This window comes from Rhinolophus sinicus, chromosome 14 (genome assembly GCF_057876585.1).
Source record: "Rhinolophus sinicus isolate RSI-liver-muscle chromosome 14, RSI-T2T, whole genome shotgun sequence".
NCBI classification, from domain to species: Eukaryota; Metazoa; Chordata; class Mammalia; order Chiroptera; family Rhinolophidae; genus Rhinolophus; species Rhinolophus sinicus.
The window spans coordinates 153,068,896-153,095,632 of record NC_142514.1 but is presented as its reverse complement, the minus strand read 5'-3'; the positions used below and the strand labels follow the sequence as shown (position 1 = coordinate 153,095,632).

General features: G+C 49.5%; 1 protein-coding gene across 4 annotated transcripts in view; it reads right to left on the bottom strand.

Annotated features, from left to right (window-relative positions):
- OTOG (otogelin) overlaps positions 1-26,737 on the bottom strand; it is a 73,589-nt gene that overhangs the window by 24,703 nt on the left and 22,149 nt on the right. For all 4 annotated transcript variants that reach the window (XM_088791671.1, XM_088791672.1, XM_088791669.1 and 1 more), the window contains exons 22-33: positions 26,492-26,535; positions 24,820-24,973; positions 16,968-17,075; positions 14,707-14,845; positions 12,953-13,087; positions 12,508-12,654; positions 12,081-12,200; positions 10,137-10,253; positions 9,348-9,504; positions 5,961-5,987; positions 3,271-3,438; positions 403-681 (exon numbers count right to left, since the gene is read on the bottom strand). In XM_088791671.1, coding sequence (XP_088647797.1) covers positions 403-681; positions 3,271-3,438; positions 5,961-5,987; positions 9,348-9,504; positions 10,137-10,253; positions 12,081-12,200; positions 12,508-12,654; positions 12,953-13,087; positions 14,707-14,845; positions 16,968-17,075; positions 24,820-24,973; positions 26,492-26,535 — 1,595 coding nt within the window. The remainder of the gene's footprint in view (positions 1-402; positions 682-3,270; positions 3,439-5,960; positions 5,988-9,347; positions 9,505-10,136; positions 10,254-12,080; positions 12,201-12,507; positions 12,655-12,952; positions 13,088-14,706; positions 14,846-16,967; positions 17,076-24,819; positions 24,974-26,491; positions 26,536-26,737) is intronic.

Sequence of the window (26,737 nt, the reverse complement as noted above, 5' to 3'; positions counted from 1 at the left end):
TCCATGGGGGAGAGGAGGAGGCTACTGGTTCACAGGGAAGGCATGTGCCCCCATCAGCAAGAAACCTGAGCCAGGAGGCTACGCAAGCAGTGGCCAGGATCACTTTTCCCCTCATTTCCACAAAGGCCACCCTATTTTTAGACTGTGTAATTGGCCTGTGGGAGTAAGCAAGACCCAGGAGGCTGGCTGGGCCGCAAGCCATACTGCCATAGCTCCCTCAGCCACCAAACATGGAGGCCAGGCCACCGCCCATCTCAGGGGTGGCACCCATGTGCCTCCCTATGCCAGGAGAGTAATGGTTCTGTTTCTTGGGGGCAATTGGAAGTGTGAATGGGGAGAGGGCAGGAAGGTCAGTTGAGTGAGGGGTGAGGGGCCAGGGGTGATGGCAGGGTAGACCCCTACCCAGAAGGTGGAAGAGCGTGCCCCGGCGGAATAGCTCTGTGTGTTGGTATGGACGCAGGGCCAGCATGGGGCCCGACACACAAAGGAAGGACCCAGGCTCCGCCAGGGACTCCAGGGCCACCAGGCCTGCCCGCCATGTCCCCTGGTGCAGCACGAAGGAGGCCTGGTGGTGGAAGACATCGTTGCCCTGCCACTTGGCCAGCTCCAGAGACCCATTGGCTGTGACGCGGAGGAAGAAGTTGGGTCTGTCCGCTGCCTCCAGGGATACGACATCTGGGTCTGCAAAGAGCTACATGGTCAGTACAGAGAGGTGTGACACAGGACGGCAACACACTGTGGATTAGCTGGGCTCTGCTCCTCTATGCCTGCCCCACTCCCCTCAGCCCACCAGCTTCTGCCTGCAGGCTGCCCCTCTGTGCACACCTCTGCGGGACGGTGGACGGTTAGAGAAGCTGCCAAATGCCAAGCTTCGGGGAAGTGACTGAACTCCCTCCTTCCCTCCTTCCCTCACTTCCACAGACATTTTTGAAGACCCTCAGTGTGCCAGGTGGAATTCCAGAAGCCAGGGACACAGCACTGAGCAGGACAGCCAGAAACAGCCCCCAACCACCCCACCCCACCCCCCGGTGGAGTTATGGTCTGTCATATTAGACAAGCCAGGGCTTGGTGATTTGCCAGATTTCATGACCCCAGCTTGGTCCTGCTCCTCAAAGAATCCCACAGGGTCAGAGCTGGTGGACCTATGGAACATTGAGTCCAGCCTACAGATGGGAAAACTGTCTCAGGGAGGGGAAGGGGTTTGCCCAGAGCCCCAGAGCCTGCCTCGCTTGTCCTTTCTCCTATATCCACAGGAGAGTTGGGTTCTAGAGTTGAGTTCACTGCTGGGTGGATATACCCCCCTCCCCACCCGGGACATTTTCTGCTCTCCATTTCTTCCCATCACAATCTTTCCCATCCTTCAGGAGACACCTCCTCCATGCAGCCACCCCAGATCTCACCTGAAAGGCACTTTCTCTTGCACTGTCCAGTACTCTGGATACAGTACAGAGGAAGGAGCCCAGGATGGGGTGGGGGTGGGAACCTGGGTCCTCAGCCTGACCCCAGTCGCTCATGAAACCCAGCCTGACTAAGATGGAGGCTGGACTCTGGGGATCCTATCCACAGTGATGCTCTCCAAGGCCAGAACTCTGCAGTTCTGCTAAACATGCCCATAAAACCGCTGGAAAATGAACAGTTCCTCGGGACTAGACCTTACTTACTGGACTAAAATATTGAATGGACGACAGACAATTCCCATTGAGCAGATGCCCTATCGCATCTGGGAGGTTGTAACACACCCTTCTTCAGACAGGACCACACAGATCTAGGGATCAGCAGTGTCTAGGGAGGAAGTGTTGTTTTGGGGGATGATGGGGTGCTTCTGGCCCTCCAGTGGCCCAGAGCCTGGCTCGTCACTCCCAGGTCTCCTTGTGCAGTAACATGATTCCTCCTGGCACTTCCTACTGTATCCCTGGCTCAGACCACCATGAACATCACCCATCACGGCTGTGCCTGGGACTGGGCAGGAGCTCGCGTGTCCCTCCCCTCCTTCAAGCCCCTCCAGGCTCCCTACCAATACTCAATATAAAGACCCAGCTCCTGAGCTGGGCTTACAAGTGCCTTCCTGACTCCTTGCCATCCCTCAAGGGAACATTCCTTATTCTAAGAAGCCTCTCCTGACTCCCCAAGACTGAGTCACGGGCTCCTCCCAAGTGTTACCACAGACGTGCTGACTGCCTCTCATCACGCCTGTCTCCCGGATGGGACTGTGGACTTCCGGTGGGAGGGATGGTGTCTCTTACATCCCTGATTCCCCAGGGCCCAGCTCTCTGCCTGGCGTGGGAAGAGGGCTAATGAAAGGGAGGGAGGCAAGGAGGAGGCAGAAAGAGACAGGGCAGGGAGGAGGAAGGAACGGAGGTAGAGCCTCAAAACTAGATAAATGGCAGACCCTGAGCATCTGAGAACTTAAATTCTTAGATCGGGATGAATTCTCTGAGCAGTGTTTTGGCTCAGTGTTCCAGTGGATGCTGAGACTGGCTGCATGGACCATCCCTGTCGTTAGGGAGATTCTGACTGGATGGGCCCGGCAGGATCTGGGGGGAGAAACCCCGATTACAGTGACCACAGAACGTGGGACACACCCAAATGGCCCCAGAAGAGGAGGCTTCCTGGCACTGGTGAACGGAGGCCCAGCACAAACAGCACCTGGGGGTCACTCCCCGCTGGGCAGGGGTCTGCCACCCCAAGTACTACTGAACTCTGAAAAGAGGACAGGCCCATTAAAGCTAAGCCCCTCAGGTGTGCTGGCGGTCTGAGACCCGGGAGGCTATGGTGGGTCGAGGTGGGCTCCCGTCTGTGTAACCCACCAGCTGAGAACTCAGGTTCATCACCTGAGCACATCAAGAGCCCACAGCTCTAGTCACAGGAGGGGGCTATGCTGGAGTCATCAGCCAGCTCCCCCGGCACTTAAAGTCTAGACAGTCTTAAAAATGGAGGCTAGAGGAGGAGGAAGAAGAGAAGGAGGGAGGGGGAGGGGGAGGGGGAGGGGGAGGGGGAGGGGGGAGGGGGGAGGGGGAGGGAGAGGGAGTAACAGTTGTCATCCTGCTTTTCTGGAACACAACTATCTGGACCTTGGCCTCCCTGGTTTTTTCCGAAGAAGATGGGACACGTGTCTCTCGAAAAAGGCTAAGAGGCTGACCCCTAAACCCTGTCTCAACAGGGAAAGGGGCACCTCTTGGAGCCCCCATTTCTCCAGCCACTGCACCCTCCTTTCTCTGACAACCGCCTCCCTCCACCAAGGGCGGGAGTGGGGCCAGGGGTGGGCCTTACCGTGGGCCTTGGCCTTGTACAGCGCAGCGGTCAGCAGGAAGTTCACAATGTCCCCTGGCACCACATCTTCTGCACGCACTAGGGCTATGGCACCGCCCGCCGCCTGCATGGACACCAGGGTGCCGCCGGCTGCCTGGCTGGCCAGCTGGTAGGGGCCCTTACCTAGTACTGCAGAGAAAGGGCCCAGTCGGAAGGCCTGCCTCCTTGGGCCTTTGCCCACCTCCCACCCCTACCTGCCAGCCCTTGCCAGAGGCAGGGCAGAGGGAGGGTGCCAAGGAGGTGCTCTTGGTGACCTGCTCACCCTATGCTCCAGGGACCTGGATTTCCATGAGAAAAAAGGACAAGAACCCCAGGCTTCCAGCCCCTAGAGGGGACTGACTCTGCACAGCACCTGAATCATTTCACAGGAAGCCTGGGAACAAGGCCACCCCTGGGGGCCTCTGGGTCCCCAAACATCTGTGGGCCTGTCCCTCTGCCTGAGACTCTGCCATCCCAGCCACTGCTCTGTTCAGAGTCGCCACCGGGAGGAGATAGCAGACCTGGTCTCTGCCCACCCAAGGCCTGAGGGACGAAGACCAGGAAGGCTTGGGTTCAACACCAGTGTTTCCTTATTGCAAACACGCATCACCTTTGTGTCTCTTGGGTTCCTGCGGTTGTCAATGGAAGTTGGTTTCCTAGACAATTGTCACAGCCTGTAACTGATCTCCCTGCCTCTAGTGTCTCCTCCCCATCGGTGCCTGTGTCACCTTCTTAGCCACACTCCCCACTGGGACTCATCAATGGCTCCCCACTGCCGCCAGGATAGAATCCAAGAGCCCAAGTTGAATTCAGGGGCCCTTCTCACCCCAACCCCTGCCTCCTTCCCCACCCCCAACCCCCTTGCCCCTGCCGCACTGATCTTCCCTTGCTCTTCCTTGAAGGAGCCGTGCTGTGTCCTGTCGTGTCTCCACTCATGCTGTCCCTCCCACTCAGTCTTCCATTTTGCGTCTGGCAAACGCCTACTCCATCTCTGGGACCTAGCTCAAATGTCACCTCCTTGGTGAAGCTCTCCCTGCACCCTCTCCTGCCACACACACACACGTCATCCGTCCTCTGCACTCCACCAGCCCTTGGAGCACAGCACACACGAGTCACAGCTCTTACGATGGGTCTCAAGCAGGGGTTCATGTGAGTCTCCCCTACTAGACAGGACACGGGCAGCCCTGTGCTGGCAAATAGTTAACAATCGGCTCTCAAGAATCAACCAAGCACACAAACAAAACCAACTTGTAGTGTCTGCTGATTTCCACGGTGTAAATACTCCCACCAGTGGTCAATTTCAAACTACCAACTGAATGTGGAGTTAGGAATGAACAGCTGGCTCTAGAGAGCCAGGGTGGGATGGTGCAAGCACACCCCTGTGACAGCTCTTGGTGACCACTGACTCTCCAGCCCCCGGCAAGGGCCTGGACCAGAGAAAATGTTGGTAGAAGAGCAGAGCAAAGAATGGATGGGTGGCTGGGTGGAGGACGCTAGAAGCAGCTTGTCCTTTGCCAGTTACTGCCACACGAAATGCCACAGAAGGGAGAAAATTCTGCTCAGAGCTGTTGTGCTAAAATGTCTTGCCTGGTGTCAGACAGACCCTGCCTGTCCTAGGGACCAAAATTCTCCAATTACAGATTTATTCCCTTAGGCGTTAAAGGTTTTTAGCCTTCAGGAGCCCCCAAGAGCTGACATAGCTGTGAATTATACTATACCCTGGTCCAGCTCTCACCTCTCAGAGCCCCTAACTGGTATCCTCGTCTCTAGCCAGTTCCCCATCATTTCAGCCGCTATACTCTTTCCAGGGGGAGGTTTCTCAAACCCAAATCTGATAATGCAAGTAACTGGATGAGAGGACAAAGCCTTAGGCTCATACCCACGTCGGCCTGCTCCTGGCAGGATGGTACCTGGAATGGGGGTGGGGGGCCAGTGGAAGGCTTGGAAGTCACAGGGGAATGACACCAAGGACATGATGAGCATCTAACTCTGCCAAGGTCTGACCTTGGCCTGACTGGACAGAGATCAGTGCTGAAAACCGCTCCTGGGCAGCCCTTCCCTACTGCCCACCAACCCTAGTGATTAAATTGACCAATTAGCTCTAACACTGGACATTAAACTCTCTGGGGTCTTTCCTCACAACCTGTGTGTTCACCCTAGTTAATGCAGAGATGGGAGTATAACCTGATACCTTGTAGCCGCGACTAAATTTGACGATGAATCTGACAGGCTGACCCAGACTATGGGTTTTGCCCCAGCCCTCCTCAGGAAGAGCAGTTTGCAGCTGCTTTTGACAACTCAAAACTTCAGGAAACCCAAGACAACATCCCGTGGGCCCGATGAGCTGGACTATAAAGGCCGTGGGATGGCACATTGGTGCAAAGGGGTTTTTCTTCCCAATGAAGCTGCCCTGGGCGAGCGAGTACAATCCCTGGGCAGGTGGCCTGGCCTGGGCTCCAGACAGAGGCTACAGGTGCTCCTAGCGACAGTTCCGGGGCGTCCCTGGATCCTGCACTGTCAGGGCTCTTTCTGTATAATGGGGTCCCCCCTGCCCCACGTCATGGCTATTCCAGGGCCGGCAGGGCCTCAGGATGGCTGACGCTGCTGTGGTACCAGGACAGGCCTAGCAGGGCCCCAGCCCCCGAGGCGCCACTTGGGGAGGATGGACTTACCCTTGTTAAAGAAGTCACAGTCATACGCTGAAAGAGAGAGAACAGAGACTTCTTGAGAGGTCTGGACAGAGCCAAGGCCCCTAACATCCCAAAGGCCAGACCTGGCCTGCCTCCCCAACTCCAATATTTAGGCATGGTCATTGGTTTCAGATGTCATAAGGCATAGGAAATACAACGGCTCCTCTCTGTGCCCCGAGCACAAGCTCAAAGCTTGGCCCAGAGTAGGCACTCACCATGTATCCAATGAATGAATGAATGAATGAATGAATGAATGAATGAATGAATGAATGTTGGGCAGAAGGATGTTTTGTGTTTCCCTGAAGAATAAGATTAGAATCAAGGGATGGAAGTTCCAATCAGAAATGTTGTGGAAGGTCCCAGATGAATGCAAGCACAAGATAGAAGTCAGTTTTCCAAGAGCCTTGGTGGGGAAGGGACCAGGAGCCTCCAGGATCTAAAGCTTTTTCAGGCCCCTGGGTGCAGTTCCCATCAGGCTGTATGACAAGCTCCTGCAAATGTGTGCTCAGCACGCCCTCTAGTGGCCAATTCTAGCAACACAGCCTGTTCCCCTAGTGCCTCCGCCAAGGAGTCCTCACCTCAGTCTATTGGGGTAAACTGGGGACCTTGCAGGGGCCATCAAAACCCAGGAGCAAGGCCATGGGAAGCCAGTTGGGTAGACCTGGGGTAAAGGCTGAGGAGGGGCCTCTCCATTCATAGGCATGGTCTGAAGACTGCCACTAACTCCACCCCACACCCAAAATTCCACGATCAACACCATTGCTTTGCATTGGACATTGCCCTCTGGAAAGAACATTAGGGGTCAGAAGATTGACCCACTGTGTGACCATGGGCAAGAACCTGCTTCTTCTCACCTGTGGATTCAGAAGACTGAGCTAGAAAATTAGAAGATCTCTGAGTCTCTGGTTTCAAGTGTGTACCAGGTTAATGGGAGGTAGCCCAGAAGAGTCGCTAAGAGCCAGCTTGCTAGAGTCAGACCTAGGTTAATCCCATCTCTCTCATTCATCAGCTGTGCATACTGCAACAAGTTACTAAACCTCTCTGAAATTTAGTGCCCCCCTCTCTAAGATGGGACTACCACGAGTACCTGCCCCACAGACTGGCAAGGCCTGGACTAGGGTAAGGAAAGTGCCCACCTCAGCTGCAAAATTTAAGGGGGCATCAAAAATCTCAGTAATCAAGATATATAATATTTTAATTCAATATTTTTTAATTTCAAAGTTAATGCAAAATATCATGATGAATGAAATATCAAAACATCAAGATAGGATCGGTGACAGCGCCTTGCCGAGCCATACTGGAAACTGAAGCAAAAAGAAAAAGCAAAAATATTGATTCTGTCATACTTAAAACATTGATATTTTGTTCATCAAAGCTATTTTTGCATTAGTTGTGATTTTTGAACGATACTGCCTTAAAATATGATTTATGTTGATTACTGAGTTTTTTTGTGCCCTGTTAAAATCTTGTGCCATGGTGAATGCCTGTTTCCTCATCCTAATCCTGACCCTGAATATTAAATAAGTTAATGCGCAGAAGGCACAGGGCATGGCACACAGTAGATCCTCACTAAATGTGTGCTCCCTTCTCCTTCCTGAAGGATTTTTATCAGAGAAGTAGAGGGAGAAGCAGACTGCAGGAGGGCATCTGTGCTGGAAGGGTCTCAGGGGAAAACGGGCAGAAAAGGGGAGGAAAAGGCAAATTCTGCTCCATCTTCTTCCTGAGGTCATCCTGTCTGGAGCCCCCAGGGCTCAGGACATGCCAGCACCCATGTCCCCACAAAAATGACAGCACCTTAGTGATAGCACAGAGCACTGTGCCAAGTGAGGTATATGTGTTATCTCATTTAAATCTCACAGCACCCCGCAAGTTAGGTGTAGCTCTCTTAACCCTCAATTACTACCCAGATGTAAGCACCGTGCCCCAGGTTACCCTACTTGGTGGAGCCAGGGTCTGAACCCAGACAGTCTGGCCCCAGAGCCTGTGTTAATACCCACTGCACACCAAAGGGAGGCAGGCTAGCACCAGGAAGATCACTGATGTGCAGAGAAAAAATAATAATCGATTAATTAATAATTTAAATTTCTATGTTTTATTTCATCTTTTAAATATTTACTTTTGCATCTATTTTGCGGTATACATTTATAGTACTAATAGTATCTATAGATGTACATGTATTTATGCATGCGTATGTATGTACGAGGTATGACAATTAAGTTCACGAACTAGTTGCAATGATGTTGCTAACCTCTTTTGATATCAGAGGGATTATTCATTATGAATTTGTACCCACTGGACAGTCAACCAAGTTTACTATTTGGAAGTGCTGAAAAGGCTGCATAAAAAGTTAGATGACCTGAACTTTTCATCAACAATTCATGGCTCTGGCATCATGACAATGCACCAGCTCACATGGCACTGTCTGTGAGGGAGTTTTTAGCCAGTAAACAAATAACTATTGGAACACCCTCCCTACTCACCTGATCTGGCCCCCAATGACTTCTTTCTTTACCCGAAGATAAAGGAAATATTGAAAGGAAGACATTTTGATGACATTCAGGACATCAAAGGTAATACGACGACAGCTCTGATGGCCAGTCCAGAAAAAGAGTTCCAAAATTGCTGTGAAGGGTGGACTAGGCGCTGGCATCAGTGCATAGCTTCCCAAGGGGAGTATTTCGAAGGTGACCATAGTGATATTCAGCAATGAGGTGTGTAGCACTTTTTCTAGAATGAGTTCAGTTGGCAAACTTAATTGTGAGACCTCGTATGTGTGCTCAAATTTTTACTTGATAAGTGTGCAACCAAAAGCCTTTGCAGACACCATTGCTCTAAGTATACTGACATCTTGCGCTGCCTCTGACAGTCTGTCTCAGCTGACAAAGGCCTTTGATATTCACTATCCTGTTTGATCCTCACAATAAACCTGGTGGGACAGGTGTATTCCTATTTTTCAGTTGAGAAAACTGAGCCCTGGAGAGGCTGGGTGACTTATTTGAGGCCACACAGCTCACAAATGGCAGCTCTGGGTCTGGAACCCTGGACTCCTGACTCCCCTAGCAAAGGAGTTATGGGCACAGGTTTGCAGTCAGACTCTCTGGGCATGAGCCCTGGCTCTACCACTCACCTGTGTGACCTTGAGTACGTTACTTAATCTCTCTCTCTAACCTGTTTCTCCAAATGTGAAACGGGAATAAACAGTCCTACTTCACAGGGTAATTATAAGAAGTCAATGAATGATACACACGAAGCAGTTGATGGCTGGCACATATTAAGTAAACGCAAGCTAGCCCGAGTGATGGTACCCCACAGGCCTACCCACAGAGGTGGCTCCTCTCTGCCCCTTGGATGATTTGTTCAGACACTTACGGCAGAGGCGTGGCGTCCTCCAGTCAATGGCCACCCCATGCTGGCAGCACTGGTGGGCATAGGCGGACACACTGGCACAAAAACACTCACAGTCACCACCTCGGTTGCACCCACATGTATCTGTCAGGCAGTTTGAGTAAAACCAAGTGACATCGACCTAGAAGAGGTCAGAAGTCAGAGGTCAGAGGACAGATCCTGAAGGTCCACCTCGAGGCTTCCTGGCTGATGCCACTCAGCCTCAGGGAGCACCAGAAACATAAAGGGACCACAGGATGCGGGGAGCTGCCCGCGTGGGGTCGGGACCTAGGCTATTGGATCCAGGAACTGAAGGTGTGGCTGAGATACAAACATGGGTTATGAATTGCCAGGCAAGGCCAGAGACAGCCAAGGCAGTCTGACAGCAGCCTTTGAGTCCCTGGAGGGTGCCCTCTATCTTCTGTCTCCACTGAGGGCAGAACAGGCAGCTGGCCGATACCACGGCATGAGGGGTTTGGGGTCACTAATTCAGAAGAAATTCCGGACCAGGAGGAAAAGCCAGATTGAGACAGCCTTGAAAGTGTACAGAAGCTGTACGGTTCTTTGTCTGGCTGGCTATCCTGGCTCGTCTGGGGAAACAGGAAAGACTCATCGGTGCATGCTGGAGGCAGAGAAATGGCAGAGATAGGTCTCCCTTCTAGACCTGAGGTGCCTCTCCCAGGTAGGATGGGTGGGGAAGGGGGTCTGAGAGCAGAAGGGATCCCGGGGAGTGGGGAGGGGGCTCAGGAGTGGCTGAGGTTGGGGTCCACTCACCACAGGGTGGCAGGTCTCAAACACCTCGCTGAGCAGGATGCTGCATTCCTTTTTGGCAAATGGTTCCCGGAGAGGATTCAGGACACATGTGTCCTGGGGATCAAGGCTGTCTGGGCACTGAGGGGCAAAGGCAGGGCTGTCAACCTTCCTACCCGCCAAATGCCTGACACCTGATGTGGTGGACAGACTCAGAGTGGCCCCAGATTCCCCCCTCCTGGTGCTCACATCCTTGTATAATCCCTCAATGTGAGGGGTGTGGGGACCAACGCTTGCTTTAAACCTACAGAAGACAGCAAAGGTGATGGATGGACATGGTTGTGTGCATGTGATTGTATGATGATGCTACAGAATTCGTAGAGCCCATCTTGCTGAAATCCTCCCTTGCTGGCTGTGAGGAAGCAAGCAGACATGTTGGGGAAACTCACATGTCAGGAACAGGTGGTCTCTAGGAGCTGAGGGTCATCTCTAGCTAACAGCCAGCAAAAAACCCCTGCAGCTTTCAGCTCTACTGGTGCAAGAAACTGAATGCTGCCACCCATCAGCCAGTGAGGAAGCAGATCCCTCCCCAGCTGATGCTTCAGATAAAAGCTCAGCCTTGGCTGACAGCTTGACAGCCGCCTGTGATACCCTAAGCAGAGGACAGACCCATGCCCTGACTCCTGACCCACAGAAAATGCGAGATAATACATGTGGTTGAGTGCTGCTAAGTCTGTGGTAACGTTGTTACACAGCTACAGATAATTAATGTGGATTTCCCCCATGTCTGCTGAACCTCCTCCCTCAGGCCTGCATTTTCCTGAGTCCCCCAGGGTATGCCCAAGGAGATTAGCGAGACAGAAACAATAGTGGGATGGGGAGTGAAAGGAAGGCAGGGAGAAAGTTGTCACCCACTCAGCTTCTCTAGAATGGGGATAGGTTAGAACGCATTTTTCTGAGGCTGTGAGAACCGTCTTATCCCACCTTAGAGTTAAATTGAGCTCCAGGCCATGACTAACATTTCCCCCGACCCCAGTCTACATAGGCTTATCTCCATCAACTCCCCAACAGAGAATCAGGGACCTCAGATCACTCAGTCCAGGAAAGCCAAACATGTAACACTCCTGTCACCACTCTCCGCTGCTGTCCCCATGGCAGATGTAACTCAGCAACCACAGCTCTCCTTCCAGCTGAGCCTGACACAAGTCGTAGAGATTTCTCAACACTGCTTCCTAGCCAGCCTCTTCTGACTGATCAGGGTTGTCACATAAGGTGAACGCTTATTCACCATCCCTCTCCTGGCACCGTGGCTTCACTTCACAGAGAACCAGAGCAGATGGGACTTACTCAAAGTCACCCAACAAATCACTGGATTATCCAAGATAAGAATCCAGGTCTTCTTCTCCCAGTACAGTGCTCACAGCTTGGCAGACTCAGTCAGACATTTCCCAAACTTTTGGGACACCTCCCTCATTTCTGCCTCTGCTAATGGAGTCCTCCCTCTCAGAGGTCTTCACTCTGATACCTTCATCCTTCCCAACATGGCCTGTCTTTAAGTATCACAGTAGCCCCACTTCCTTCAGGAAGCCTTCTCTGATGGCTCAACCCACACGGGACTCTCTGGGTCGCTCCTCTGTGCCACACCTAGCGCCAGGCACTGGGGGCACAGAGATGGGGGAGATGCTCATGCTTCAACAAGGCTCACCGTCCGGTTAGGTGGTCATCTCTCCTAGAACAGAGACTTTGTCTCCTTCCCAGTTCCTACCCTCCCCCTAAAGCCTAGTCTCGGGCACGTGTGCAGCCTGATTTGTGAGACGGGATGGTGCGTGTCCTTGAGCCCCAGGACAGTCTGGGGCTGGGGATGCTGGCTCAGAGGCTGAGAGAGCAGTTGCAGGAGTGGCCTCACACCAATGTCCCTCTTCCCAGGTTGTCTCAGTTCTGGTCAGGGCCCGTTTGGGTGAAGGTTACCTCGACTGCAGCCCAACTGCTGCCGAACTCCTGGGGGTTAGTTAGCTCCAAGTTCTCCGGGGTCCTCATCTCATTGATGGTTTTTAAGTCAAAGTTCCCACAGAGTCCTGCCAAGTGGCCCTGAAAGAAGAGAGGACACCATGGTCAGTTTCAGGCTCACCCGGCGTGAGCCATTGGCAGAGGTGTCGCCCTGAGCCCATATGTCTGCCCTGAACCCAGAAGCAACTCCTGAGGTCACAGCATGAAGAGTAATAGGAGAAGGGTCAGAGGAGAAGGGGCACAAAGCAGGGTGGGGGAGGATAGGACAGAAGGCATGATACTCCTAGCTCTTCTGTGACGGTACAGCTTACCCAAGGACACCCAATGGCTTGGCTCAGCCCCAGACGGGAGAAGAGGGTCCCTTGAGGGTTGCTGCTCATGTGACTACCTGCCACTGTGGCCCAGCCTGGATGTGCACTGTGGTCCTCTGGTCCCATAAGAGGGTGATGTGCTCCCGTGGGAAATGCACCAGTGTGAAAAACCCTGCTCGCCAGGTGTGGACCTCCTGCTTCTCATCCAGGAAACTCTCAGGACTCTAAGGGGACAGAGATGGTCATTCGTGAGGCTCACATGTCCCAAACAGAAGGGTTGGCTGGGCCTGGCTGCAAGCCACTGCCAAGCCCCAGGACCTCACCAACTCCTCTGCCTCCCTCACATCCTGACAATGACCTCTGGCTTCCTGACCCTGGCCAAGGAATTCAATCTGGGCTGCTGACTCAATGGCTCCAAGAGAAACTGCTATGGTAAGGAAGCCGGTCCTCAGCACCCTTCTATCCCTAGCCCCTGTTAACCTGCAAATTGTCTACACAACCTTCACTTCTGCTGGGCCTTACGGGATTTCCTGAGTCGTCATCAAAGATGATGAGTGAGTTCCCAACATTGATGGAAATAAATTTCCTGCAGATGATGCCGGAGCTGTAGCAGTTTACATTTTCTACAATCACGGAGAAGCTGAAATCAGATGTGCTCTGAGGAGAAAACAAGTTACTTTAGTAAAACTAGGGAGAGAAAAGATCCCGCTGAGAGGCACAGAGGTAGAGGAACAGAGACTCAGAAGTGGTTTTCAATCCACTTCTACTTATTAGCTGTGGGACTTTGGGCAACTCACTTCAGTTCTCAGAAGCTCAGTTTCCTTTGGGGGCACCTAGTGCAGTGTTTAGCATGCAGTGACTCTCCAAAACGTGTGTGATGAATGAATGAATATATAATAGGGATGACAGGGGCATGAGGGAAGAGGTACTCTTAAGTACACGGATGACAGTAGTGTCTTTTTGGAGGGCAATTTATAGGCACTGAACATTTTACATGTAAATCATTTTTGTAGCAATTCCACTTCTAAGACCCTAGAGATATATCCACAAAAGTATTCACTGAGCATTTCATTATTGGCAATAACCTAAATGTCCATCAATGGGGAAATAATAAAACAAACTACAGCACGTCCTTTTTATATCATTCTACAGGAAGAAGAAAGAAAAAAGTACGTACTGACCATAGGAGGTAATGTTCAAAGTGTACTATTAAGTGAAAAAAGCAAATTGTAGAACCCTATCCATATAAACTAAACTCTGTGTGTGTGTGTGTGTGTGTGTGTGTGTGTGTGTGTGTGTGTGTGATGGAAAGACAATCATCAGTTAGGAATAGGGAATCGTATCAGAAGAGATGTGAAGGGGAATATTTGTTTTTAATATATGCTTCTATATTGTTTTCAATGTTAATGAAGAGCATGCATCACCTTTGAAATTTAAAAAAATTAGAATAAAATGGGTTCAACGACCTTAGTCTTGTGGAGTTATTGAAATTATGTGTAAGAGGCCAGTGCAGGGCCTGCCCCATAAATCGAACTCATTCCATAAAAGGTTTGTCATTATTTTTATTATTATTACTATGCTATAACGAGACAGACAGGCCCTTAGCAAAACCGAGGTCCCCTGAGTATGCTTCTGGCATTCTCCCACCTGCCCGGTTGGTACCCTCTTCTTCTGGAGGGGATCCTGCCTGTACTGTGCCCCGCACCCCCCCTCACGACTCTTCTTCCTCCTGGTGAGCTGAAGGCTGTAGCACATGACTCCTTAAGAACCATCTCTCTCCAGTCAGATCACTTGATTCAAACCTGACTTCTGCTCTGCCACTGCCTAGCTGTGTGACCTTGGGAAGATACCTAACTTCCCCAAGTCAAAGTTGCTACATCCATAACATGGGGTCAATAAACTAGCTCGCAGGGTTGCTGTGAGAATTAAGGAAAATAATCCACAAAAATGGCTCCGTAGACCACCAGGCTTATAATAAAAGTTCAAAAAAGCATTAGCTCTTATCAGACAGAAAAAACATGAGGACCCAACAGGACACGGTTCTCACGGTGAGTGGACACACAGTGGGTATTTTATGAGCTCAGTCCAGCCCCTAGCTTGCTCCTCAGCACTTCTCTCCACCTCTAGACAGCCACAGCCCAGAGCTTAGCTCCCCCACGCACCGGATATGCAACAGCCTGGAGTCCAGAGCATCGCCACGCCCTAACAGGCCCTCAGCTGCTCTGGGTCCCCATGGAGCCAGCCAGGCAGACACGTGTGGCCGTCCAGGAGCTCACCTTGACCAGGTGCACTTTGCACGCACCCACGAAGTCGAACGGGAGCCCATCAAACGTGCGGTAATGCCGGTCGCCGTAGGCTGTGCAGGTGGAGGCGCAGGGGTGGAGAGTGCACTGGAACGAGCCGCGCTGGCACATGCTGAAACACACGCACCCAGACCAGCTCGCAGGGCATACCGCCCACCCCACTCCGAGTACCTGACAGAGACATTGCCTACTGAGCTCTCACTCTGTGCCCCTGGGGTGGGGGGTCAACAAATATTATCCACCTCCAACAGAAGGCTGGAGGGTGAGACTGGGGGTCCCTGTTTTATGTAGCAGTCACAGCTGCCGGAGGGCTCACTCACATAAGCACATCATGAAGATGAGAGGAACCCCTGAGTCAAGGACACCTCACTCGGCCTACAAGAGACACAACGTTCAGGAGAGCTGAGTGGCTGGGAAGGGCTCGCACAGAACACGGTCATCTCTGAAACACCAGACCAAGAGCCAAGAGACCCAGCCTGACCTAAAGCTACTTTACACAGGATCTTGTGCCAGCCTGAGCCCTTCGGATAGTCGCTGGAGTGTGATGTGGGACCGGACAGGATGTGGGTTCCACTGGGTGGGGGGCTCCACTGGAATGAGCTGAAGCATCCTGGTCCTGTCTCCTTCCCCTCTCCGTCTTAGCCCCACTGTCCTAGCTGATGAGCTTTGGTCATTGTCCAGAGTTGAGAAGGCAAGGCTCAGGGGCCCCTGAGATGTCCCCTGGCCCACTGGGGCAGGGGCAGGGATGCCTCAGTGCTGCAGACACAGAGAAGGCTAGAGGAGCCCTGGGATGCTGAGAACCCCCAGAAGGCTCATGCTGGGCCCTCTGCAGGAGTGCACAAGAGCTCAGGGGGAATAGCAGGGAAGCTCCACATGCCCTTCAGAGATGCTCTCCATGCCATGAACCTCTGAGGGCATCTGGCAGAGACAGAGCCGCCCAGGCTGGGAGGCATGGGTTGAGAGGCCTCGTTGATTGTGGGGGTACTTGTAAGGCCTATGGAGGAGCTATTAGGGGAATCTCAAGATTTAAATGATTTACAAGGCTGGGAAGACTCTTGGCTCGCCAAGAAGCAGAGGACAGGTGGAGATTAGGAAAACAGGTTGCTTTAAAAGCAATCAACATAGACACTTCTAGAAGCCAAGACTTGGGAAGATGAGTTAATGTGAGTTAGGCCCAGCAGCAGTGGAAGCCTGGGGGCTGTTTAGGAGGTTTGGTTTCTACCCACTTTCTACCCCCTGGTGCTTGGCCCAGTACAGTCCTACAGAACTGGTCCCGTCTGTCCACATAGACTCCAATCCAGGTGCACACACTCTCACATATGCATACTTACATTATTTATGCACACGTAGCATGCAAATATATTCACATATATACTAGCCTACTTTCACATACAGGCATGTACATATTCATAGGAAAACACAAATGCACATTTATACACGCGTCCATGTTTGTGCACATGTAAATACAAATCGTATACCCAGTGCATGCACACATTCACATACTTTGCACATATATGTCCCCACATACTAAATGCAGGCATATGCTCACAAATATATATAAACACACCTGTATACATATACAAATTCATAATTGTATACATTTACTAACGTATTCAGGTTTATGAATGCCCACCTATTCATATATATGCATGTGTATATATATTCACATATGCAGTCTATGCATTTTGGATTTGTGTGCACAGTTACACATGCAAACACATAATCATGGTTACAAATATGTGTGTACACACAGTCATATATATGTATGAACAAATTCACATTCATGTAAATACTCAAAAAAACACTCCCCAAATTTTTCCTATGCATACCCTTGTATACAGAGGGTGCCAAAAAACGTATACATTTTAAGAAAGGAAAACTGCATTAAAATTGTAATACTCAATATATACTGATAACAAAAGATAAATACAAGTCACGTTTGATTTCTGCAATTACGAGAGGTGCTCAAAGTGGTTGCCATCAGTGTCCAGACACTTCTGATTACGGCAAACTACTGCTTGAGCAACACTGACCAAAGTGTCCACTTGCATATATTTTTTGGCACCCCAGTATGTATGCAAACCTCTATATAGCACACAAACACACAACATGAATATGAACATGGTGGAAGGGGAAATGTTAGACTGTGCTCATGAGCCTGAATCTCATATCCATCCTTTCCTCCTCCCCACTCCCCTAGCAAAAAGCAGAGCCCGGATGGGGCCCTCACTTACCAAGTATGGCAGGGAGACATGACCTGGTCCCCAGGGAAATACTCCTTCCCCTTCCAAGTGCATGGGCACTCCTCTGGCAGGAAACATGCATCCCCGTGTCTGAGTAGGCTGTAGGGACAAAGTAAGCAGGTGGTCAGGAAAGTGTCCTTCCCATATCTGCCATCTGTGGAGGATCCTGCATCCACATGGACGCCCCATAGTGGCTCTCATCATTTACCCTAGAAGAGACTGACCATGTACCCACTACCATCCTGCCCAATGGAGTTCAGAGGTACCTTGGTAACTGGAAAAACCAGACACAGACTTGGCCCAGCTTGGAAGTCTCTGCCATCCATTAGGACGCAACTGCCAGCCACTCAGCTCTACCAGCCACATCCCCCAGCCAGGATGGATGCCAGTTGCCCCTCAGGTAACAGCTGTATACTAATTAACAGACCATGGATGTGGGCACTAACCCTCCTACCCACGTGGCTCATGGAGCAACCAGTTGATCTGCACTAAAAGAAATGCTAAAGGGAGTCTTTCAGGAAGATGGAAACTCAGCCCCACGTGAAGGAATGAAGAGCTCAAAATGGAAAATATGTTGGTAAATATTTTTAAAATTACTTGTTAATTTCTTTAAGAGATAACTAAGCATTGAGGGCAAGATCAATGTCAGTGAATTGTGGGGTTTATAACATATGTAGAAGTAAAATGTATGACAAAAATAATACAAACAATGAGAAGGAAGTAAATGAAAGTATTTCTGTTATGATACTGCTGCAAGTATTCTACATAAAGAGGTAAAATATTAATTCATGGTAGACTGTGATAAATGAAAGATATATATTTTAATCTGTAGAAAAACTTCAAAATATACCAAGATATACAGTTGGAAATTAATAAAGGAGACAAAAAAGAATACTAAGAAATGCATAACACAAAACAAGGCAGAAAAGAAGAAAAAAAAAGAATTGTAGGACAAACATAATAGTAACAAGATAGAAGTATTAAATCCAATCAAATTACATCAAATACAAATATATAAATCCTCCAATTAAGAGGAAAAAAACTGTAACATCAGCTAAAAAAGCAACACTCAGTTATATTTTGTTTACAAAAGTTACAACTGAAAATAAAGGCACAGGTAAGTTAAAAGTGAAATGATGGGAAAAAATACCATGCAAACACCAGTCATAAGAAAGTTAGAATGGCTATATTAACATCAGAGAAAGTAGACTTCAAAACAAGTAACATTAACAGCAATAAGGAGGGATATTTCATGATAACAAAACGGTCAATTTATCAAGAGAACAGAACAATTCTAAATGGACAAGCACCAAATCACAGAGCTTCAAAAAACAGAAGCGAAACCTCACAGAACTAAAAGGAGAAAGACAAATCCATAATTATAGTTGGAGATTTCAATACTCTAACAATGCTCTTGACCTAATTGACAATTAAAGAACTCTCTACCCAATAACAGCAGGATGTACGTTATTTTCGTGCATACATGGGAAGTTCACCAAAACAACTATATTTGGTACCATTAAAAAAACAGTAAGTTTCAAAGGCTTAAAATTATACAAAGTATATTCTCTGACCACAATGAAATTAAATTAGAAACCAGGAACAAACAGATATAAGGAAAACTTCCAAATATTCCAAAATTTAGTAGCATTTCTAAATAACCCATGGATCAAAGACCAAATCACAGAGGAAATTTGAAAATATTACAACAAAAATAATGAAAACACATTGTATCAAAATTGGTAGAGTGCAGCTAAAGCAGTGCTTACAGGGAAATTTTTAGCTTTAAATGCTTATATTAGAAAATAAGAAAAAATTACAATGAAATATCTAAACCAGAAAATAAGACCAAATTAAATCCAAAGTAAGTCATAAGAAGGAAATAACACAGATAAGAGCAGAAATTAGTAAAACAGAAAAACAGCAGAGAAAATCAATGAAATCAATATCAGTAAAACTGACAAACCCCTGGCTAGACTGAGAGTAAAAAAAAAAGAAGAAAAGATTCAAATTACCAATTTGAGGAACAAAGAAGAGACAGCACTGCAGATCCTACAGATATTAAAAGGAAAATAAGGGAATATTTGACAACGGTAAGCCAATAAATTTGACAACTTAGATGCAAGGGACAATAGAAACATCAAATACTTATGAATAAATTCAGTAACAAATGTGCAAAAACCTGTATGTGAAAACTCTGAAACATGGCTGACAGAAATTAAAGAAGACCCAATAAATGGAGCAATAATTCCATGTTTGTGCATTGGGAGACTCATTAGTGTGAAGACATCAGTTCTCCCTAAATTGATCTATCAACTCAACACAATCCCAATCAAAATTCCAGAGGCTTTTTTGTAGAAATTGACAAGCTGATCCTAAAATTACATAGGAATGCAAAGACAGACGTGCCAAAAAAACTTTGAAAAAGAACAAAGTCGGAGTGCTGTCACTTTATCATTTCAAGGCTTACTATAAAACTTTAGAAATCAAGACAGTGTGATATTGGCCTAAAAATAGACAAAGCGATCAATGGAACCAAATAGAGAGTCCTGAAATAGATCCACATTTATACAGTCAATTGATTTTTTGCGAAGGTGCCAAAGCAATTCAATAGGGAAAGGAAGGATTTTCTTTTTTTCTTCTAATGGGATTAGAACTGGATGTCTATAAGAAAACAAACAAACAAACTTGATTCCATTTTACAACATATACAAAATATAATAATTTTAAATAGATCACAGACCCAAATGTACAAGCTAAGATTGTAAAGTTCCTAGAGGAAAACATAGGAGGAAAACATATCTTTGCAACCTTGGAGTTGACAAAAATTTCTCAGACAGGACAGAGACAGCACTAATCATAAAGAAAGAAATGATAAATTAGACATTATCAACATTTAAAACTTCTGCTCATCTGAAGTCTTTAGACATATTAAGACACATGAAGTGAAAAACAGGCGATCCACAGACTGGGAAAAAATATTTGCGATACATATATTTGACAAAGGACTTGCATCCAGAATATATAAAGAACTTCTACAACTCAATTAAGAAGAAAGAAAAATCGACAAAAAAAATGGGTAAAAGACTTGAATGGACACTTCACAAAGGGAGATACATAGAAAGCACAGGAAAACGTACTCATCATTAGTCATTAGGAAAACACAAATTAAAACCCTAATGAGATATGATTATGTTCTCACTAATATAACAAAAATGAAAAAGATTGAAAACATCAAGTGTTGGTGTAGATGTGTTACAACCAGAACTCTCAAGCAGTGAGAGTGTAAAATTGTACAAACGCTTTGGCACGTAGTTTGGCAGTTTCTTACATAGTTAAACATAAATCTACCCTAGGGCCCAATTCCATGCTGATGTGTTCATCCAAGAGAAAGACATAGCAGCCTTATTCAAAATAGCCCAGAACTGAAAACAACCCAAATATCCATCAATATTTGAATTGGGGCAAATGAATTACTATATATTCGTACAACGGGATACTACTGAGCAATAAAAAGAAACTACTGGAAAATACAATGATGTGGATGAATCTCAAAAACTTATGCTAAGGAAAAGAAGCCAGACATACAGATACAGCATGATTCTATGTTCCTGATGGTCTAGAACAGACAGAACCCATCTACGCTGAAATGAAGAACTATGGTGGAGGGCGTGGGGGAGGAACTGCCTGGTAAAAGGCATAGGGCATGAGGGAATTTTACTGAGATGACAGAAGTGGTCTATATCTTGAGAAGGGTGTAGGTTGCAAAAGGGTATACATTTGTCAAACCTTAACAAACAATATACTTAGAATCTGTGCATTTTACTGTATATAAATTATGGTTCACTTTTAAAAAATTAAAAGGGGGGAAAACAGTGAGCCATCGAAAGCTAATTGGAAGTTTCATATTTAAGGGGAACCCACCATTTTGTTGGGGAACCCCAAAAATGTCAGTTTTTGTAGGTTGTTTTTTTTTTCCTCTTGGTCCAGCCAATTTTCAAAAGAATTCTCTTTCATCTCTGGCCTGGGAGACAAAAGCTTCGACAGAAGCTTCGATGCCACTCACCTGGGAACCAAGCTGGGGTCCCAGTAGGCTTTCACTTAATCTCCCTGTTTTCACCCTGCATCTCATCCCTCCTGCTGCCCCCAAAATGAAAGTCTTTTATTTGGTTCTTCTAGAAACTCTTACTACCCTTCTCGGCTGGATGGGGTTAGGGCAGTAGCAAGGCCCCAGGGGGTGGGGGAAGCCGGCATGGTGGGGTGTGGGGGGGTTAACCACTCCTTACACAGACTTGTAACTCATCCTCCTGTCTCCCTCCCATCATCCCACCTTCTGAGATGCCTGGCGCCTCCTGCTCCCGAATTTGTCAACACAATAGTATAGGTTGTTCTCCTTGGTCTGCAAGCATCAGCTGTCAACCTCTGCTCTGCAAGGTCAGTTTCTATACATCCATCCTCATTCCTTCTTCAAAAACTATTGACCCATCCTGTGACACTGTCATTCCACTTCTGTTCTTTTTGTCCCTGGGGACGTGTACTTTATTCACTCCATTACCAACATTTCATTGCAATTATGGGAGGAAGCAAGAAAAAGAAAGTATGTGCTTAATCCACTGTGTGTTCCTGAAGCCACTTAACCTTTCTAAGCCTCTGTTTTTATATGTGTAAAATAGAAATACTGACACCTTCCTCTCAAGGTCACTGAGAATTTAATTATAGACCTGGGCACACTGCCTCACGCCTAGTCGATACACAGTAACATTAGTTTCTTGACCCTCCTTTCCCCAAAATTGCATCAGACACCAGCAGGAGTCTGCATCATTGCCTTCTACCCTCCGCCCAGACCCTGTCTCTCACTGCTTCCTTAGGGGTCTTCCCTGACACCCACCTTCCTTCGCTGGCTCCTTGCCCTCTGCAGACCTGCCTGCATCCTTGAGCACTTGCTGTGTGCCCATCCCGGAGAAAAGAAGTATGCAAAGACTTGGAGCTTTGGCCTCTGTCCTCAATGTACCCTCAATCTGTGGAGAACCTTCCCTTCCCTGTTAAGGGACCATCTCATTCCAAGATCCTCTCAGGCGCCATTTGCAAATGCATGAGACCCAAATGAAAGAAGCAACGCTGCCTGCCCACATGGAGTGCTTATTCTGTGCCACTATGCAGATGAGGAAACTGAGGCTCACGGAGGTTAACCAACTTACCCAGCAAGTGCTGAAATCGAGATTCAAGCCTGACTTAAGTCTGTGCTCATAACCACTGTGCTAGCCTGCCTAGTGGCCCCAGGTCCTTTGGCTCAGCATCCAAATACAAAGAAATGTGGAACGGCACAGACAAGCCCCTGCAGTGGCCCAGGGTCCTTGGCAGCAATACACAGCATCCAGAGATTCTTAGAAACACTATGGCGAGGGCATGGGGCCCAGGGAGTTCCCAACAGGGGTGGTTAGGACTGTACCTGGGCATCACTGAGAATTCATCCCAGCTCCCAGGAGGACGCTCCCCAATGGCACCCTCCGGGGAGCCTGCCCTTCTTCTGCAAGCTGAGATGTAATAATTTCTCTTTGATAAGCCCCTATGGAATGTATGCAAGCTCCTCACAGCATTTGATACAGCACACGAGCCACTCAGGCAAATACCCCAAGAGATGCTGGGGGTTCAGCACTAAGGAGGGGAAGGGCACAAGTCTCTATAGAGCACTGACTGCAATGCCAGCTCCTTGTAGCCACCGTCTCATTTAAATCTCACAAGAACCCTGCGCAGTGCGTGTTACGACCTTCAATTCACAGATAAGCAAACTGAAGCTCACAAAAATTGTGACTTGTCTGATGTCACATAACTAATGACAAATATTAAACCCTGTGAACGGTGGATGCTCTTGGCACAGTGCCAGGACCTGGATTGACCTTTGAAAGGCCTGGAGCAAAGCAGCAGGATTTCAGTACTGCTCTGCTCAGGTAAGTTCTGCAAACAGCCGGCGGGGCCTTACCGACAAGAAACCTGATGCCCAAGTGGCCACGTAATTTGTCAAAGGTCACCGAGCCCATTAGAAATCTTCCCAGCATATCCTCCCCTTTGGAGCCCGGGGATTGAAAAGGGAACCCCCCCCTCTGCTGCTTGGATCTTCTGGGCTAAATTAATCCCTCGTGTTGCACTGTGCTTTAGAAGCTTACTACTCAAACTGTGGTCCCCAGAAGAGCAGCACCAGCATCTCCGGGGAGCTTGTTCGAAATGCAGAGTCTCAGGTGGAGACTCTTGTGCATGTTAACATTTGAGGGGTACAGCCTTAGACACCGCGAAGCACCTTCATGACAGGGATGTCACTGGATCCCTCATTTTCCAAGTTGCTCCAGGACGAAGCCAGCAGCCCTCGTTTTACAGATAAGGACCTGCTCAGAGAGGCATGACAAGTCCCTGGCAGAAGCCAGCCCAGCTCCCCAGCTCCGCCTCGCCTCTGTGGCCTTGCCACCATATTTGGCAGTGAGTGACCCTCAGTTCCTGACCCCAGAGGTCCTGACACCCTCTGTCCTTAGGCCAAGAGGCAGGGTTGTGCACCCCAGGACAGTGCTACAAGAGGCCCTCAATGACAGACACTCTTTATAGCTCCTCTGAGGCCTAATGGGCAGCAAGGGGTGGTAGCTGAGCCTAGGAGCCTATGCAGGTTCTCAAGCCCTCACAGGGGTCTCTGGTATTCACAGGGGTCTCAGGAGCCTATACAGGTTCTCAAGCCCTCACAGGGGTCTCTAGTGAATGGATGCCTTTGCCTGGGAAGGGACAGGCTCGTAACCCACATTACGACCTCTATGCAGGGGACCAGACCTTGGGCCTCATGGAGCCAGCATGTTCTGGTCAATAGACAGGGTTTGAGTCAGGGCTCCGAGGGCACACCATTTCCCTCCATCCTGTCCCTGGCCTCAGTGTCTTCATCTGCAAAATGGGAATGATGACCCTTCCCTCCTTTCTCCCAGGGATGCTGTGAGATTGAAGGAGATAACATTAAGGTGTTTTCTAAACAGCAAGGCTCCACCTCACTAGCCCCTCCCCTTCCCATCCTAGAGCCCTGACTCCCCCACTTCCCTCAGCCGGGCTGCCAGGCCTGGGCCAGAACCCCCAGCTCCACACTGATCTCTGCGCAGGCTAAAGAACACAGCCCTGTACTGCCAAGTCATGGGGATGAGGTGCCCACTGTCTTCTCAGCCCAGACCTGAATCAAGCCCAGCATCAGGAGTGAGAACTGGCAGAGCTGGGCGCTGGGCCCCTGCAGCCACCTCAGTGTACAGAGCACCCAGCAGGCAGCCCACAAAACACGGCTTACGTGGGTCTCACAGCTTTAATGGCACCCAGGAGGGACACTGAGTGGGGGGGGGGGCTTTTTCTCTTCAGTGTTACAGGGCACCAGCCTGCCACCTGAGGGCTCTCATCAGCCTTTTGCACCGAAAGAGGTTGAAAGCTGAAACACAGGGTTCGTGTGTCATGGCTTCAAACCACTGGACCTTTAGTGTATGTCAGACGCCCCACTCAGTGCTCCCCCTTTGGTACCTCAGACCTGTGCAGGTGCTGGGTATCGTCATTATTCCCATGTGACAGATGTGACAGATAGGTCAGGCTCCTTCCTTACCCACGGTCGCTTGCTGTCAATAAGTCGGGACCGGTAGAGGCCACTTCAGGTCGGCTCCCCACACTCCTGCCCTCTCTCGGATTCCTCGCTGGCCATTATGTTGTCATTAGCCTGCCCTGGGCTAGCGCCTGCCCGCAAAGCTGTGTGAGGTTTTCCCCTGCTCCTCACTCTACCTCATGGTTACTACTGGTGCCAGCCCTCAGGAAGGGGAGACCCTGGCACACGGATACATACCCTTGGGGACAGGCACAGCCTGAGAGGCAGGGGCCACGGGCTGGCACACTGAGGTTCAGCAGCTGCTGCTCACACGTCCTCTCTCTGCTCAGCTCGGGGTCAGTGCGCAGGTCACTGCAGTTCACGAAGACCTGGCCCACTGGGCAGGCAGTGGCTGGAAGAGCAGACGGTGGGTGCTGGGAAGAGCTCGGACACTCACCTGGGCCTGGGGGTGGGCTCCTGGGTGGCAGGGGTGGCCAGGGAGACCTGGGGCCCAGCACCCGCGAGATGCAGGCAGAGATGGGGCTCTGATGCTTTCTCATGACCCGGCTGCTCCTGAGGTGTCCCCTGGGTTCCCAGATGCACATCACAGGGGGAGGGAGGGATGTGTGCTGTCACACAACAGGACAACCACCACAGCTACCAGTACTGATTACTGAACATATCTTCCCCACCAGGTACTGTTCCAGGCATTTCACATGCATTTTCGTAGTTAATCCTGCAAATCCTTTCGTAAGAATACCTGTGAGGTATTCTTATCCCCCATTTTCCCATATAATGGAGAGAAGCCACTGCATCATGAAGTGAGAGAAAGTGCCCCAGGGGGACGAGGAGAGGGGCACAAGTTAGGTGGCCACGCAGCACGGCAGGACAACCAGAGGACTTCTAACAACAGGAAGTCAGTTTCCCATTACCTGTATTTCTGTGACATAAACCCACTCTCTCTCCTTGAGCCTTCAGTCAAATTGGCACACTCACACCTGTGTGAGTGATCTATTTTTGGGAAATCAATAAAAGGGAACTGAGTTTCATGCCCAGAATGAGACGGATCAGAGAGAAAGGAAAAGCCACAGGAGATGAAAGGAAAGTCCCAAAGAGGCAGAAATCTGAAGCCAGAAACAACAGAAGGAAACATACTTTCAGGAATATACATGAAACATGGAGAGAACGTAGGAATCTAGGTTGTGTAGAAGAGTTAACGAAAGCTCAGAGGGGTAAAATTAGTTACTCAGGACTGCCCAGCTAGTGAGTGCTGGCAGGGTTTGAACCCAGGGCTGCCTGACTCTGGAAGCCCTGCTCTTTGCCACCTGCCATGGAATTATTCTCTGATCCCTTCTGGTGGTCTCTATCCTTAGCAGCCTGCTCACCAGGAAGCCCTCCCTGAACGTTCCAGGCCCCTGCTCTGCCACCTCCAAGCCCCTCCCAGGCTGACAGACCACCATGCCAGCCCACCCCACCCCCATTTCTATTGCCTGGGAGAGTCTCCAAGGCCAGGCTATCGTCCCCATCTCTGTGACCCCCACACTCTGCACTTGGCTAGGCAGAGAGTCAGCCTCAGTAGGCATGTGACAGCTCAGACCAAGGAAATCCAGGACCCAGGGGAGGTCAAGGGACTGTCTAGACACCCAGCCACTTGCCCCTGGGGGAGACAGAGTCTCAGCTTCTCCTTCCTAAGAAGGAGGAGAGACAGCCACCAGGGCGGGGCTAAGGCTGGGACAAGATATCTGGACGCCACCTTCCAAGCTGGAGCCTTTCCCAAGAGGGCAAGAAATCCAGGAAGCTCAGTGTAGGGCAGGATCTGGGCTGGGCTCTCCCCCTCCTGATCTGTCCTTGAGCTCCCACTCACCTCTCCATAACCCCCTTACCATGGGGAAGAGCCAGAAGAGCCCCCCTGTGTTCCAGCCACCCTTACCTGGGGCTCTGCTGTCACAGCTCATGACTCCATCTTTGCAGTGGCTGCAGAGAGAGGGGGTGGGTGGGGTTGGGATTGGAGTCAGCCGACCCAGTCACTGCAGAGCCCAGACACAGAACCCCAAGTCCCTGCCCTCAGGTCCATGCAGGGTTCAGACTGATATCTCCACTCCCTGCCCCTAGCTCCCTAGGAGAGGTACAGAGGAGGGTGGGTGCCACTTCATGGAAAGTTCTGCTCAGACACACT